Source organism: Notothenia rossii (assembly GCF_949606895.1).
Source record: "Notothenia rossii genome assembly, chromosome: 2".
Taxonomy (NCBI): domain Eukaryota; kingdom Metazoa; phylum Chordata; class Actinopteri; order Perciformes; family Nototheniidae; genus Notothenia; species Notothenia rossii.
Genome location: NC_136904.1, coordinates 94060195 through 94075921, shown reverse-complemented (window position 1 = coordinate 94075921; position 15727 = coordinate 94060195). Strand labels below are relative to the sequence as shown.

Here is a 15727-nt window from a genome sequence, read left to right as displayed (position 1 = left end):
AATATTTGCAATTTACCTTTGCACATGCTTTCCTACATTTTGTAAAAACTTTTGTTTTTGTACTTTTATTGTCGAGTCGTTGCATTTGAGTCGCAGTCTTTGTGTCACGTTCTTTACGTTTTTCAAACTTTCCACTGAGAAAGCAGAAGCGCCCAAGATTATGTAAAGAATTAGGTCAATACTGTATGTAATAACACAAATATATGACATATTCACCATCTGTGGCTCAGTCAGTAGGGGATTGGACTGGGAAATGTGGGGTCGCTGGTTCAAGTCCCCGACCAGACCTAAATATGGAATGTGGACTTCTACTTGGAGAATATCTCAGTTCACCTCCTGCCAGTGGCGTCAATTCAGCCAAAGCTAAGGTATGGCAAGGTTACTAGTCACATGACTTAACTACAGTATCAATCAATATACATGCCCAGCAAATAATCATAACAAAAGTGACAAGTTTGCTATGTAGCTTTTCTGTGTGGTTAGGAAAATTTGAACTTTTTCAAATGCAGCCTCACTCACATCCCGCTAGCGCAAGTAACTATGGACACAAACACTTAACTACGCACGTCAATCAATCAATTCAGTACATTACCACATTACGCACATTACGCACATTACCCCGCATAACACTTGCACCATCGTAGCATTGTGCAACACACAGCTGAATATCTAAACTCGATAATTCCTTTATTATTTTCTGGGCCAGGGATTCAGCTGTCAGGTCCTTCATGTGATAGGTTCCAATGGCTCTTTCCTTTATAATCCCGTCATGTACATAACGGATCAAAATGGCCAGCTGCTCCTTCTTAGACAGGTCTTTCGTTTCATCCACTAACACTGAAAAGTACCGTGCTTCTCCTACTTCATTTATGATTATACTTCTGATATTTTCCCCAATAACTCTCACCATATCATTCTGGGCTTCTGGGGAAGAATAGTGCGCATACCTGCGTTCCTGTTTGCTTTTCACGTTCCTGTCATCTGTTGCAATAACGTCCAAAAGTTCAAGGAAATTTCCTTTATTTTCATCCTCATCTCTCTCGTTGTGGCCACGGAGAGGGAGGGCCTGTCTTCCCAGAAATGACGTGATTTTGAACAAGGATTTGACGTGAGCCCGGTTCTCCTGCACCTCATCTGTCCTGTTTGCGTCAATCCGACTTGCGATGGATTCCTTATGTCCGCTGATCACAGCCTTAAAGTTAGACCACGCTAATGCAGCACAATTGTGTCTACTGCTCCCTTGATGATCCCGGAGATTTTTTTTCATGTTCTTCCAACATGTGTATCCAGTGTCTATGAACACACGCAGTCCATGCCTGTCACCTGTTAAAGTTGAGGCTCCTCCAAAATGACGGCATGCAAAGCAATAAACTGCATCTTCTTGCGCAGAATATTCAACCCAGTCATATTCCTGATACACACTGACATTAAAGCGTCTTCCATTTCTAGTTGGGAAGTGGGTCAAACGAGGACGCCTGAGTCCGTCTGTTTTACATCCACTAATATCCTTCTTCTCTGCTCCAGTTGACCCAGAGGCTGCTACTGCTGCTGCACCCGGGCCTTGACCTTCCTTATCGCTGTCCACGTCTGATCCAGCTCTTTCAATCTGAGAAATTGGTGGGGACTCAGACTCGGATTCAATTCGAGAAGTCGGTGTGGACGAGTTCTCAGCCTCCATGCATGTAGTCTCCGTCTCCCTGTTAGCATCTGCATCCCCGGCGCAGGTGCTGGAGTGGCTAACAGCCTCGTTAACAGCTTGAATCCCACCTTCACTACCTGGTCCTTCTCCCTCTGCTGCTGGGGCAACATTGGAGCCATCACCTTCACCTGCCTTTTTTTTGATAAAAAAAGATTCTAAAGTTCTTTGCTTTCTTTTCATTTTAGTTAATTAGCTTAGCCGAAAAATAAAAAAAACCGCGATAACATGACCCGCTCTGACCTCCGGCGGCTTCTCGTCAGGAGATACCACATTTCAAGATAGGGAGGGGGGATACGTTACGATAAGTATTGGGAAAGATAATATCTAGACTAGAGAAATCGATTGTGTTGTTCTGATTTTCATTTGTATTTAATTTATATGTATTAAATAATAGAATAATCAATACAAATTGACACAGAGTAATTCCATAAATTAATTTTTTTAAAACGAACATTTACATTTTCCCCTGGAGCCAAGGTGTGGCAGCTGCCATACCTTGCCATACCCAATTGACGCCTCTGCCTCCTGCCCTGCCGTGGTGCCCATGAGCAAGGCACCGGACATCCCCCTTCCCCCCTCACTCCCATTGCTCCCTGTGCGCTGTAGCTGCTCACTGCTCCTAGTACTTGACTCCTGGTGCTAGGATGGGTTAAAAGCAGAGAACACATGTCACTGTGTGTGCTGTGTGCTCTGCATGTGTGACCATTAAAGAGGGTTATATCTCACAGGCTCCGCCCTCTACTGGACTCTATGGGTACTACCCCTTGACCTTACACGATTCCAGCTAACAATCGTGTCAACAGGTGCTGGATCTCCTCCACTCATGATCAGAGGGACAATCTCCTTGATCCAGGTTGTACCTAAACACAAATAAAAATTGTTTTTTCTTAAATATGTATTTATTAGCCCTTGTAAAACTTGGGGTGAGGTGAAATGATAAGAATTTTCACCTCACCCCTCACTCATTTGCTTGTATTTAAATGCGGCCTTTCAGAATAAAATAACCACAAATTAATTACTCGTGAATTTTTAATACCGTGAAAACATTCCCAAAGTCACAGGCAATAGCCAACCAGGAGGGAGGGTTTTTTCTTATCTTGTGTGCTTGCCAAATGCAATACTTCATACACATGCCCAAACACACGATCCAAAAGATGGTTAAACTATTATTGAAAACTCTGGCCAAATTTCAATCTCCACTCTGTGTCAAGTTAATTTCTTATTTCATATGATTTTACAAGAAATGTTACTATGTCGTTTGGATATTATGTTGAATCATAAGTAAAAACATTGCTTAGTAGCTATCTGTTAATTGTGTATGCAGATTCAATACATGAGTGAATCAGTGTTCATTTTGGCAGCTGTTTTTGATTTATTCTTTAGACGAAAATGGTTATTAGTTTTAGTCACATTTTAGTCATTCCTATCCTTCGTAGTTTTAGTCTAGTTTTAGTCGACGAAAACTCAAAACGTTTTAGTCAACTTTTAGTCGATGAAAAATTACATTTTAGTCAACTTTTAGTCAAAATGTGTCTCTGTACTCTCTGAACGCTCCGTCCCCGGAAGATCTCTGTGTCCGCTGCAACATTTCTGTTAGGCCCCGCCCCCGCACACAGAGAGACACAGGGAGATCGCTCTTCTGGAGTGAAGAGAGCGGAAATAATGATATTGCAAGTTAGAAACGTAAGATGCATTTTGACAGACTAGGTGGACACTTGGGGGGAAATATGCTGCATTTTGAATGTCCGATAGTGCCCCATTAACACCTTAGTCCCATTAACACCTTAGTCCTGTCTCGTCTCGTCAACCTACATTTCGTCATAGTTTTCGTTATCAAGAATCTATTTTTAGCTCATCATCGTCTCGTCTTAGTCATGTAAAAAAGGTCGTTGACGAACATTTTCCGTCATAGTTTTCGTTGACGAAATTAACACTGGAAGGGACACACCATTAGAAACAACTCAAAAGATTAAGTAATTAATTGTCTTATACCATTTCAAATCAGAATCAGAGGAACTAACTGTTTGTAGATGTAGGTGCATTAATAAACAAGGCAAATCAGGCTGTGTCTCAACGCCGTGTATTCACATTAAGCAGGTAATCATACAACTGGGCTAGAGTCACGTGAGGCAGATATATATATAACACAGGCACAATACGTCCACAGGGTGGAGCTGCAACCTAGCCTAAACCATTCTGTAACATCTCCCTTTCTTTTGTTAAGTAACAACACAGGATCAATACTGCCATTAAACTCTTGACCTTTAAACAGAACATTAATCAAATGATTTCAACAACAAATAGTGCACCTAGCAAAGACACTTCAATAATAGCCGGATCAGAACACATCAGCAATAAACTCAGAACAATCAATCACATTTGTTTTACAATCTCTCCACTTCCTTTTTTTTTTCTTTTTTAAAATCTTTATCGTCCATGTGTGTTTGAGTGCGCACAGTCCAAGTGTGTGTGTGTGTGTGTGTGTGTGTGTGTGTGTGTGTGTGTGTGTGTGTGTGTGTGTGTGTGTGTGTGTGTGTGTGTGTGTGTGTGTGTGTGTGTGTGTGTGTGTGTGTGTGTGTGTGACCTAGAGGTCAAGTCTGTCAGGAGGTCTAATCAGCCGTCCGCTCCGGGAGAAGGCCCGACCCTGTAACTCACGGCATGGTGTACCCCAGGTCTGCGGGGAAGACCGCGACGACCTCGGGGGTGATGGCCTTGGAGACTCCTCGGGGACGCAGACGACCTCTCTGGCGCTCCCCCCACTCGCAGGCTGCTCCGGGGCGGATTCTGGGAGAACTGACGGCTGGAGAAGGGCCGCCTCTGCTGGTCGAAGATCAACCCTGTTGCGCCGATACGTGGTCCCCTCCACACCGACCAGATAGGACCGGAGTCCCAACTGCTGAAGGCACACACCTCTCCTCCATCGGCCCGTCCTGTCTCCCGGGAGCGGCTTCATCCGTATGGGCTGGCCGACGTTCAGCTCCGGCAGATCCTTGGCAGATCTGTCATATGTCAGCTTTGCTGCTTGATGTTTCACTTTCAGCTTGTCAGGAACACCCGTGATGACCTGAGGCACCAGTAGCTGGTCGGCCACAGGGAGAAGGGTTCTCAGTCTCCGCGACATAAGCCGCTGTGCTGGGCTGCAATGCATACCCTCAGTGGGCGTATTTCTCCAATGCAATATGGCCCTCCAGGGGTCCTCTTTGGCACGGTCTGCCCTTCTGCACAGGCTCTTTACAATTTTCACTGCTGACTCCGCTTTGCCATTAGCCTTTGGGTGCCTCGGTGAGGACATGACATGCTCAAAACCCCACTCTTTCGCAAACGCCCGGAACTCTCCACCGGCAAACTGGCCTCCACCATCAGAAATGGCCCTGTCTGGGACACCGTAGCGTGCAAACTGTGCCTTGCATCTACGGATCGTGGTGTCCGCTGATAGGTCAGGGAGCAGGTCGATCTCCCAAAAGTCAGAATAATGGTCCACCACAAGCAAGAAGTTCTGTGCTGCGTAGCTGTACAGATCCATGCTTACTAGCTGCCAGGGACGTGTGGGGAGCGGGTGTGACATCATAGTCTCTTTCTGTTGTTCGTGTGCATACTCATTGCACACAGAGCACTTTTGCACATAATCCTTGACTTCCCCTTGCATACCGGGCCAGTAAAGTGTATCACGGGCCTGCCTGTAGCACGCCTCGCCCCCCACGTGGTTGTAGTGGATCCGTCTCAGCATTTCCAGGCGCATAGCTTTTGGAATGATGACGCGCTGACTCCTGAAGAGCACGCCATCCTGTGCACTTATCTCATCTCTGACGGCCCAGTAGTCCCTGACGGCTAGAGGGGTCTCCTCTTTGTGTCCTGGCCATCCCTCCAGCACGACAGACTTAAGTGTTTGAAGACACACATCCTCCTCAGTGTGTGTCCGAATCTGTGCCAGGCGTTGGCTGCTGACATTTAAATAGTCTGCCTGCTGAATGGCCGCCGTGTCACACTGCTCCTGCTGCATGCTGCAGACCATTTCACGTTGGTAGAGTGTGTCTGTTCTCTGTGGCGGGGTGGTGGCTCTGCTGAGCGTGTCACTTATGTACATCTCAGGGCCTGGTTTGTATACCACCGCAAGGCAGTAATTCTGAAGTGTGAGGAGCATGCTCTGAAGGCGCTTTGGCGCACTGAGGAGGGGCTTGGTGAAGATGGACACCAGCGGGCGGTGGTCGGTCTCTGCAGTCACATCACCCCTCCCATATAGATAGTAGTGGAAGCGTTGGCAGGCGAATACGATGCTAAGGCACTCCTTTTCAATCTGTGCATAATTTTGCTCTGTTTGGGTCAATGCCCGGGAGGCGAATGCGACAGGCTGTCCCCCTTGAAGCAAGCAGCAGCCCAGACCCGCCTGACTGGAGTCGCTCTGTACGGTGACTGGCTTGCGGACGTCATAGTACCTTAGGACTGGCACCGCCGTGACCAGTGCCTTGATTTCCTTCATGGCGGCATCATGTTTGGGCAGCCAGTGCCACATCACATCCTTGTCCAGCAGTCTCCTCAGCGGCTCACATACCGCTGACAAGCGTGGCATGAATCTGGACAGATAGTTCACAAATCCGACACACCGCTGGACCCCTTTTGCGTCTGTGGGGTTTGGCATGTCCAGCACCGCCCTGACTTTGTCAGGGTCAGCCTTGAGGCCCTCCGCGGACAGTATGTGGCCGTGGAAGCGGACCTCCTTCACTCGGTACTGCAGCTTTTTCAGGCCCAGTCTCAGCTTTACTTCCCTGCATCTGTCCATCAGAGCGATGAGGTTTGTGTCATGGTCGCGATTGGCCTCATCCTCTGTGTCCCCACAGCCGACTACAAGGATGTCATCAGCTATGGGCTCAATCCCTGTCAAGCCAGCCAGCAGCTCATGCTGCTTCCTTTGATACAGCTCCGGGGCAACTGACACACCGAAAGGAAGTTTCAGCCAGCGTTTCCTACCCCACGGTGTCCAGAATGTTGTCATCAGGCTGCTTTCTTCATCCAAGCGGCACTGCAGGAATGCATCACGTGCATCCACCAGGGTGAATATACGTGCCTTTGGCAGCTTATACAACACGTCATCTAAAGTGGGCATAAGGTAGTGGGACCGTTTCAGAGCACGGTTGAGATGCTTCGGGTCAATGCATAGTCTCAATTTGTCTGGCTTTTTTACTATGACTAGATTGCTAATCCAGTCCGTGGGTTGAGTGACTGTGGTCAAGTGTCCCTCCTCTTCATATCGATCAAGCTGAGCCTTAACAGCTGCCTTGAGGGCCACTGGAACGTTCCTGGGAGCACACTGCACCGGTGTCACAGTGCTGTCCAGCTCAAAGTGAATATCACCGGGCAGAGACTCAACAGGGCTGGTGAACACGTCGTGGTAGGTGCTGACAAGACACTCCTTGGTCAGGTCTCCCTTCCTGCAGTGCTCCACCTTATTCAGCTCCTCAGGAATGGTGAAGCGTATCAGACCAAGTCTCTCACATGTCTCACCCGAAAGCAAGGGCCTCTGGCCAGTATGCACGATCTCAAAGTCCAGTCTGTGCGTCTTACCCCTAATGACGCATTGTGTGCTGTACACACCTAATGAGCTCATCCACTCACTGTTGTATAGTTTTAATCTGGTGAGACTCTTCAGAAGAGGCGTTCTAGACGCCAGTCTCGTCTTGTCCTTGATGCTCATCACATTGCAAGTGGCTCCAGAGTCGAGCTGGCACCTCTGAACCCCACTTTGCAGTGGCAGGTTGACAAACCACTTTTTACCTTGAGTGTTCACAGCCCCCACGCTCTCCGCTGTGTACACGTCTCTCTCATCGCTGTCCTCCAGTTCCCCTGGCAATGGGTCATCCACAGCATTCAACTGGCGTGCCTGCTGGCCTCTTTTCATGCATACTTTTGCAAAATGGTTAGCAGTGCCACACGAGCGGCACGATTTACCAAAAGCAGGGCACAGGTCACGCCCACGCTTGTGCCGTGTGCCACAGTACTTGCATTCGCCAGCGTCTCTCATGCTCTGTGGTTGTGCAGATGTGTTGGTGGACTCGGATGGCCTGCTGGCAGACCTCCGTCCATATCGCTGTCCTTGTGTGGCATTAATGCTGTCCCCAGGTCCAGAGCTGCCCAGTGACATGGTTTTTAACTTGCTGTCCATGACCTCGGCTGCACGGCAAATTTTAATGGCCTCGTCCAATTTAAGGTCCTTTTCCCTTAGTAAACGACGTCTAGCACCCTCGTCAGTTATCCCGAGAACAAGCCTGTCCCTTATGAGTTCATCTTTTATAGCTCCATATTCACAAGAGGCAGCCTTTTCCCTCAGCCTGGTAGCAAACGCATCCAAGAGCTCTCCATCCTCTTGTTTAAGGTTGCCAAAAACGTACCTCTCAAAGATTACGTTCTTTGCGGGCGTGAAGTATTGCTCCAGTGCCACCAGTATATCACCCACATCCTTTTGTTGGTCCGCGGTGAGTCCCAGGTTGTGTTTGTAAACATGGCGGCAGTCGTTCCCCATTAGCCTCCTTAGCGCAGCTGCTTGTACCGGCTTTTCTTTCTCGCTGAGCCCGGTCGCAAGCAGATAATCCTCAAATTCTGCTCGAAAGCTCACCCAGTTGCCGTGGATGTCCCCCGCCATCTTCATAGGCTCCGGAGGTGGGATGCTGGATGCCATTGTTCCAACGTGACGCTAATGCTAACAGGCTAACTGAAACTGCTAAACCTCACCAAAACAAATAAATGCACGCCGTCTCAGCGACGGACAGTAGCATGCAGTCCACAGCTGGGTCCTATTTGAGCTTCTGACACCATGTTTGTAGATGTAGGTGCATTAATAAACAAGGCAAATCAGGCTGTGTCTCAACGCCGTGTATTCACATTAAGCAGGTAATCATACAACTGGGCTAGAGTCACGTGAGGCAGATATATATATAACACAGGCACAATACGTCCACAGGGTGGAGCTGCAACCTAGCCTAAACCATTCTGTAACACTAACTTGCTGATACTTGGATCATTGGCATACAGCAGTAGGGTCATCATTGTCCTCAACCGGACCTCAGAGCATGGACAGAGAGATCATGGTCTGTAGGCCTTGACCCCGGATGTCTTTGAACACTGCCTAAGGACAACCCAACGGACCCATCTGAAAAAATAGCTATAGCTAAAAAGCCCATCTTTTACATTAACAGAAAAACCCAGTACATATATCTACACTGCAATTATCGACAGTGGCGGTTCTAGACCAATTTGACTGGGGGGGCCCAAGTCAAAATGAGGGGGAAAAAAATCCAGAAAATCACATTGTCTGATTTTTAAAGAATTTATTTGCAAATGATGGTGGAAAATACGTTTTTGGTCACCTCCAAACAAACAAGATTTCTGTCTCTCACAGACCTGTAACTTCTTCTTTAAGAGCCTCCTCTGTCCTCCACTTGTTAACTGTATTAATGGCACCTGTTTGAACTCGTTATCAGAATAAAAGACACCTGTCCACAACCTCAAACAGTCACACTCCAAACTCCACTATGGCCAAGACCAAAGAGCTGTCAAAGGACACCAGAAACTAAATGGTAGACCTGCACCAGGCTGGGAAGACTGAATCTGCAATAGGTAAGCAGCTTGGTGTGAAGAAATCAACTGTGGGAGCAATTATTAGAAAATGGAAGACATACAAGACCACTGATAATCTCCCTCCATCTGGGGCTCCACGCAAGATCTCACCCCGTGGGGTCAAAATGATCACAAGAACGGTGAGCAAAGATCCCAGAACCACACGGGGGGACCTAGTCAATGACCTGCAGAGAGCTGGGACCAAAGTAACAAAGGCTACCATCAGTAACACACTACGCCGCCAGGGACTCAAATCCTGCAGTGCCAGACGTGTCCCCCTGCTTAAGCCAGGACATGTCCAGGCCCGTCTGAAGTTTGCTAGAGAGCATTTAGATGATCCAGAAGAGGATTGGGAGAATGTCATATGGTCAGATGAAACCAAAATAGAACCTTTTGGTAAAAACTCAACTAGATGTGTTTGGAGGAGAAAGAATGCTGAGTTGCATCTAAAGAACACCTACTGTGAAACATGGGGGGGGGGACATCATGCTTTGGGGCTGTTGTTCTGCAAAGGGACCAGGACCACTGATCCGTGTAAAGGAAAGAATGAATGGGGCCATGTGTCGTGAGATTTTGAGTGACAACCTCCTTCCATCAGCAAGGACATTGAAGATGAAACGTGGCTGGGTCTTTCAGCATGACAATGATCCCAAACACACCGCCCGGGCAACGAAGGAGTGGCTTCGTAAGAAGCATTTCAAGGTTCTGGAGTGGCCTAGCCAGTCTCCAGATCTCAAACCCATAGAAAATCTTTGGAGGGAGTTGAAAGTCTGTGTTGCCTAGCGACAGCCCCAAAACATCACTGCTCTAGAGGAGACCTGCATGGAGGAATGGACCTAAATACCAGCAACAGTGAAAACCTTGTGAAGACTTACAGAAAACGTTTGACCTCTGTCATTGCCAACAAAGGGTATATAACAAAGTATTGAGATGAACTTTTGTTTTTGACCAAATACTTATTTTCCACCAAAATGTGCAAATAAATTCTTTAAAAATCAGACAATGTTATTTTCTGGATTTTGTTTTTCTCATTTTGTCTCTCATAGTTGAGGTATACCTAGGATGAACATTACAGGCCTCTCATCTTTTTAAGTGGGAGAACTTGCACAATTGGTGGCTGACTAAATACTTTTTGCCCAACTGTATATACCCTCTGCTCACTCCTTTCCTGTAAAATACAGGTCCAGCCGAGAAATATGCTCCATGGTGCTACAGGCATTGCCCTTACAACTACAATAAGCATGTAAATGTTAATCTACAGCTCCGGCGATCCACCAGCACCGGAGTCTACACCTGCAGGCTGCAGACGCAGCCATCCTCATCAACTACTGACTGTAGCGTCACCTTGGATACGAGTCCAAACAACTCACAGACTGCATCGGGCGCTGAAATTGCCGCCCTGTGAGCATCAGATCTGACGACGCTGATTGGCTGAAATTATGTTTCGGCGGCATAGTTTACAGATAGCAACAGTCAGCTTGTTGGCTGCTGCTGCTCTGGCTGAGGGCTCCTTTCTACAGCCCGGACGAGAGAGGGTAATGATACACGCTGTGGCCAGGCAGGAAACATGTGACTTATCAGTAACTTTAGACATCGTAAAACAATTTTAAACGAGATTTTATTGTAGATTATACATTTTACTGATACCAACTATATAATATTTACCTTGTTCATTAAAAATTGATATATATATTTTTTTGAATGACAATCAAACATGTGGGAAGAGGGGGGCGGCACCCCTAGCGCCCCTATGGGCCGGCCGCCACTGCTCTAGACATTGTTCAGGTTTCTGGCAGACATGTCTCTTCAATCTTGAGTGATGGTCAAGGACTAACTCCTCTTTTATATCAAGGTATCATGTTGCTCAACCAGCCAGGAAAAGCTTATGCCGAGGTACTCAAAGGAAGATCTGACCGATTATATTGAACTGCTGTCGTGCTTAGCTGCCCCCCTTTGTCAGAAGCATCCTTATACTTCCCGTACATAGTAAAACCATTTACTTCTGAAAGGATTAATGAAAGGGTGTCAGAGGCCTTGGTGTGGTGAGACACTGTAAAACATTTCATGTCAGTTTAACTTGCAAATGAAAGTCCACCTGCTGCCTTGAAAAAGCAAATCAAGTCAACTTGAAGAAAATGTTTGTTTCAACTCATTAATGCAAGTAAATATCGTTGATATGAATTAAAGGTTCTAGTTGTGTTTACATAGTTTTTTAAGTTGTCTGAGTTGATTTCACTTTATACTCAGAGTTGAAACAAATACCAATCTTACATTATTAGTGCAAGAAAACGTTATATCTCTCAAAGGCTCCGTCCTCTACTGGACTCTATGGGTACTACCTTATCATGCAAGCTTTCACCTACTGAGACTTCTATAGACGTAGCCGGCCCCGGGGCGGGCCTACCTGAATTTGCGCGCATCTCACCGTATAAAAGGAGTCCTCGCCTCCTGACCGTCATCCCTTTCTCTTCAGCGAGCGGAAGTGATACACTGAGCAGAGACGTGACAAGAGAAAGAAAGAGCATGGAACCACTACTCGAACACCGGACCTGCCCGAAATGCCCTGGCCTGATCGCGGGAGCTGATCCGCACCCCCTGTGCTTCCACTGCCTGGGGCCGGACCACGCCGAAGACGGTCTAAACCCATCGCCGGCCTGCAACGCCTGCCGAATGATCCCTCAGCAAACCCTCCAACATCGTGGGGATCATTTCCGGGGGAAGTTCGGCCCTCAGGAGGAGCCGGAGGATCATGACCTTGAGGTGGTAGAGATGGGCGAACTGGATGACGAGGTGCCATTCAGGTTCACCTTCCCGAGTGGCCAGGTGGCCCCGTTCCCGGAGGAGCAAGACGAAAAGGACGCTTCGTTGTCCGGTGGTCCAGCACTCAGGTCTGCGCATCTGGACTTCTCGGCGGTGATGAGCCTGGCAGCGGAGCGTGTGGGCTTACCAGTCCCCCCACCGCTGCCACTGAGGCCTGTATGCCTGATGCATATGAGATCTTTATGAAGGCTGTTATGAGGCATTCAGAACGAGTGTTTGCCATCAGCATCGTGAGGATGTGACAGGTACATTATATTTTAAGCTTTTAAACGATAGGCAGTCTGTGTGTGTAAGAAGCCTCACAGTATGCAGAGGAATGATGCACAGTAAGGGACACTGAAGTGGAGACTTCTGAGGAGGAGAGGTGGATTGTAAAACTCAGACATGTGGTACACACTACAGGAGAATAGGGTAAAAAATAAACTAACAGATATCACCATGGAACCCCCCCCCCCCCCCCCCCCCCCCCCCCCCCCACTTCATTACGGACAATAACACAGTTATCTTTTACATTACACGTTTTCTGACATGTCATGTTTAAATATGTTCATGAAGAGTTATGTAATGCTAACTTTTGAGGAGTTTGTTTACCTAAAGTGATGCAAAACTGTGTGTGTGTGTGTGTGTGTGTGTGTGTGTGTGTGTGTGTGTGTGTGTGTGTGTGTGTGTGTGTGTGTGTGTGTGTGTCAGACAAAGACAGTAAAACGTAATCCTTAATATGGATTTTAAATGATCTTATAAAGTTGTTGTTAATGTGTTTGCTAACAGGCCAAAGTGTCTCTCCTCAGAGGACTAAGGAGAAACCTTTTTGTTGACCGCCAATTACTGAGATAATCACCTCAGGTGAGTGTGTGTTGTGTTTGTGACAACAGAGCCCCCCCCCCCCCCCCCCCCCCCCCGAGACTCACTGTGACCACTGGGTCATAATTAGCTCTCTATACATTGGCTGTAGTCCGGAGAAGGGGGGGAGGGGCTTCTGTGGACACGGCTGTGATCTGAACACATTGCATTACTGAGAGGCCAACACACACACACACACACGCACATACACACTTTCCAGTCTTACCTAGAGACGCAACTAAAACTAGACTTTTTTGTATTTGCCAAACGTTTATGTGTCAGACAGAAAATATTTAGCTGATAAATGATTTCGGGGGGGGCCCTAAAGACCCTCATCACATCAGCTTCTGTGGACACTGCTGTCATCTGAATACATTGCATCAAGTTACTGAGGTGCAAACTCACACACACACACACACACACACACACACACACACACACACACACACACACACATACACACACACACACACACACACACACACACACACACACACACACACACACCATATTTGTCAACCCTCCCGATTTCATTGCCCTCTCCCGGTTTCCTCCCGGGGTCATATTTCTCCCTCATTTCTCCCGATTTCTGACAAAATCAGATAGCTCAGGACTGTTTCCACTCCGACTTTAATACAGCTAAACCATTGTTTGGTTTCCATGGTAACACGTCTCTTTAGTAGCGCGAGCAACTGAAAGTCTGAGAGGGTGAGGCAGATAGTCACAGAAAACAGAACAAAAATCGACAACTACTCTTCTCTCTGATCACTCCTTTCCTGCCCACACATATCCTCCATCAAGGACGGTGCTACAGGCTGCAAGGCAGTGCACTTAGAACTACAATATAAGCATGTTAATGTTAATCTAACAGCTCCGGCGATCCACTAGCACCCCCCCCCATTTTGCATTTTGAAATGCTCCCGTTTTCTGAGGTCTCAAGGTTGGCAAGTATGAGACACACACACACACACACACACACACACACACACACACACACACACACACACACACACACACACACACCAGGGTGTCCGCGGGGTCTTAAAAAGTATTAAAAGTTGATAAATCAATTTAGCGAAAATTAGGGCTTTTAAAAAGAATTAAAAAGTATTAAACGGCATTTTCCAAGGTATTAAGAAGTCCTGCAGCAACGACAACATGAAACACCCTTTAATTTACTGAAACGACATGTCGGGAAACCCCCTCAAAGCGGCGCCATGCATAGCGCGCCGTAAAATGCTGCTTCTTATTTTAAGTTTCGTTGCCTTGCTCTGCTCTGTGTGGGGGGGAGGTCCCAAGGTGGGGTCCCAAGGTGGGGTCCCAAGGTGGGTAGACCGGCATACGCAACGCTCTGGGGGTCCAACGGCTCCGTGTGTAAGCCCTGGCCTATATGATCATTTTCTGATTACGATGAAATAGCCCGCCTCCCTCTCCCAACGTCTCCTGCTGCTGGGCTGTCAGAAGAGGGGGAGAAAAAGAGAGGCAGTCACCGTTTATTAAATATTATTATATTATTATACAGAGAACAGAATCGTCATCAATTTGTTTTAAAGCTCAATAAATAACAAAGAAGACCTCTGATCGGCACTTTTCTAATTTTGTACGGAAGATTTAAACTTTAACGGACATGTTGACCGGCGTTAAAAAAATTTTAACGGAAACTGCCGCACGGTTCCCTCGTCCCTTGTTAGAGGCGGAGAGGTGGGTGTTTTTCATCTGCTGGTGGACTACCTGAGAGATACAGCAGGAGAACACGCCGTCCACCGCGGAGAATAAACAGAAGGGCAACCATGGCAACCATGCTCCGGGGTCTTCTTCGCTGCTTTTGGTGTATTTCGGGCTGCAGCAGCGCCACTTACAGGCCTGACATATGTACTACAGCGTTTCCAGCATTTCCAGCGGTCTAGTGTGAACGGACACGTGATGAATTGAATGCGTGTGAACGAAATACTTTTTTGCGCTTGCGTATGCGTTTTACTGTATGCGTCCTCGTGGGGCCGGGGTCTAAGCCAAACTATATCCGGTCACAGAGATCTGCTATTTTAAAGTAAAGTCAACACATATAGACCCTAATATAGTCTATATTAAGAACGAGAAAAGTCTTAACATATATATCCTTTTTTGTAAACATATGACAAATGTGTGAGGGTGATGACGTCAGAGCATCGTCCTATGTGCCAGGGCTTAGCCCCGGACAGCCCCAGCCCAATTTAACCCCTGGGTATTTTTGAGGGAGCTCCTATATGGCATTACCCTGCTGAAGCTCACCAAAGTTGAATATATTTCATAGTTCAAAGTTTTGTCAATTGTTTTTGTTTATTGGTCAAATACTGGTTTCTAATGGTTTCTGAGGAGTTTTACTGGAATGAAAGAGCACAGAGTCTACAGAAGCAACAAAGCAGCATACTGCATTAAACCTGACCTTCACAGAGAGGTTGAAGTTCATGTGGAGAGGAGGCTTCAGTGGTCTGTCTGCACTCTGTTTAGTTTTGCTATCTTACAATCAATATAGTAAATGTGAGGTAAAGTGTGTTGCCAATGTAACCGGTTAGAACTCAAAGTTGGGATGAGGTCTTAAAATGTATGGAAAGGGTCTTAAAAAAGGTCTTAAAAGGTATTAAATTTGACCTCAGGATTCCTGCATATACCCGGCACACACACACACACACACACACACACACACACACACACACACACACACACACACACACACACACACACACACACACACACACACACACACACACACACACACACAGT

General features: G+C 47.0%; 1 protein-coding gene across 1 annotated transcript in view; it reads left to right on the top strand.

The window, feature by feature from the left end:
* Window positions 1-11830: 11830 nt before the first annotated feature.
* The window catches only part of LOC307029774 (olfactory receptor 51I2-like), a gene marked incomplete at both ends in the record, with an annotated part of 7488 nt that continues 3591 nt past the window's right edge, over window positions 11831-15727 (top strand). The window contains one exon of the mRNA XM_079665857.1: window positions 11831-12283. Within this exon, the coding sequence (XP_079521983.1) occupies window positions 11831-12283 (453 nt within the window). The remainder of the gene's footprint in view (window positions 12284-15727) is intronic.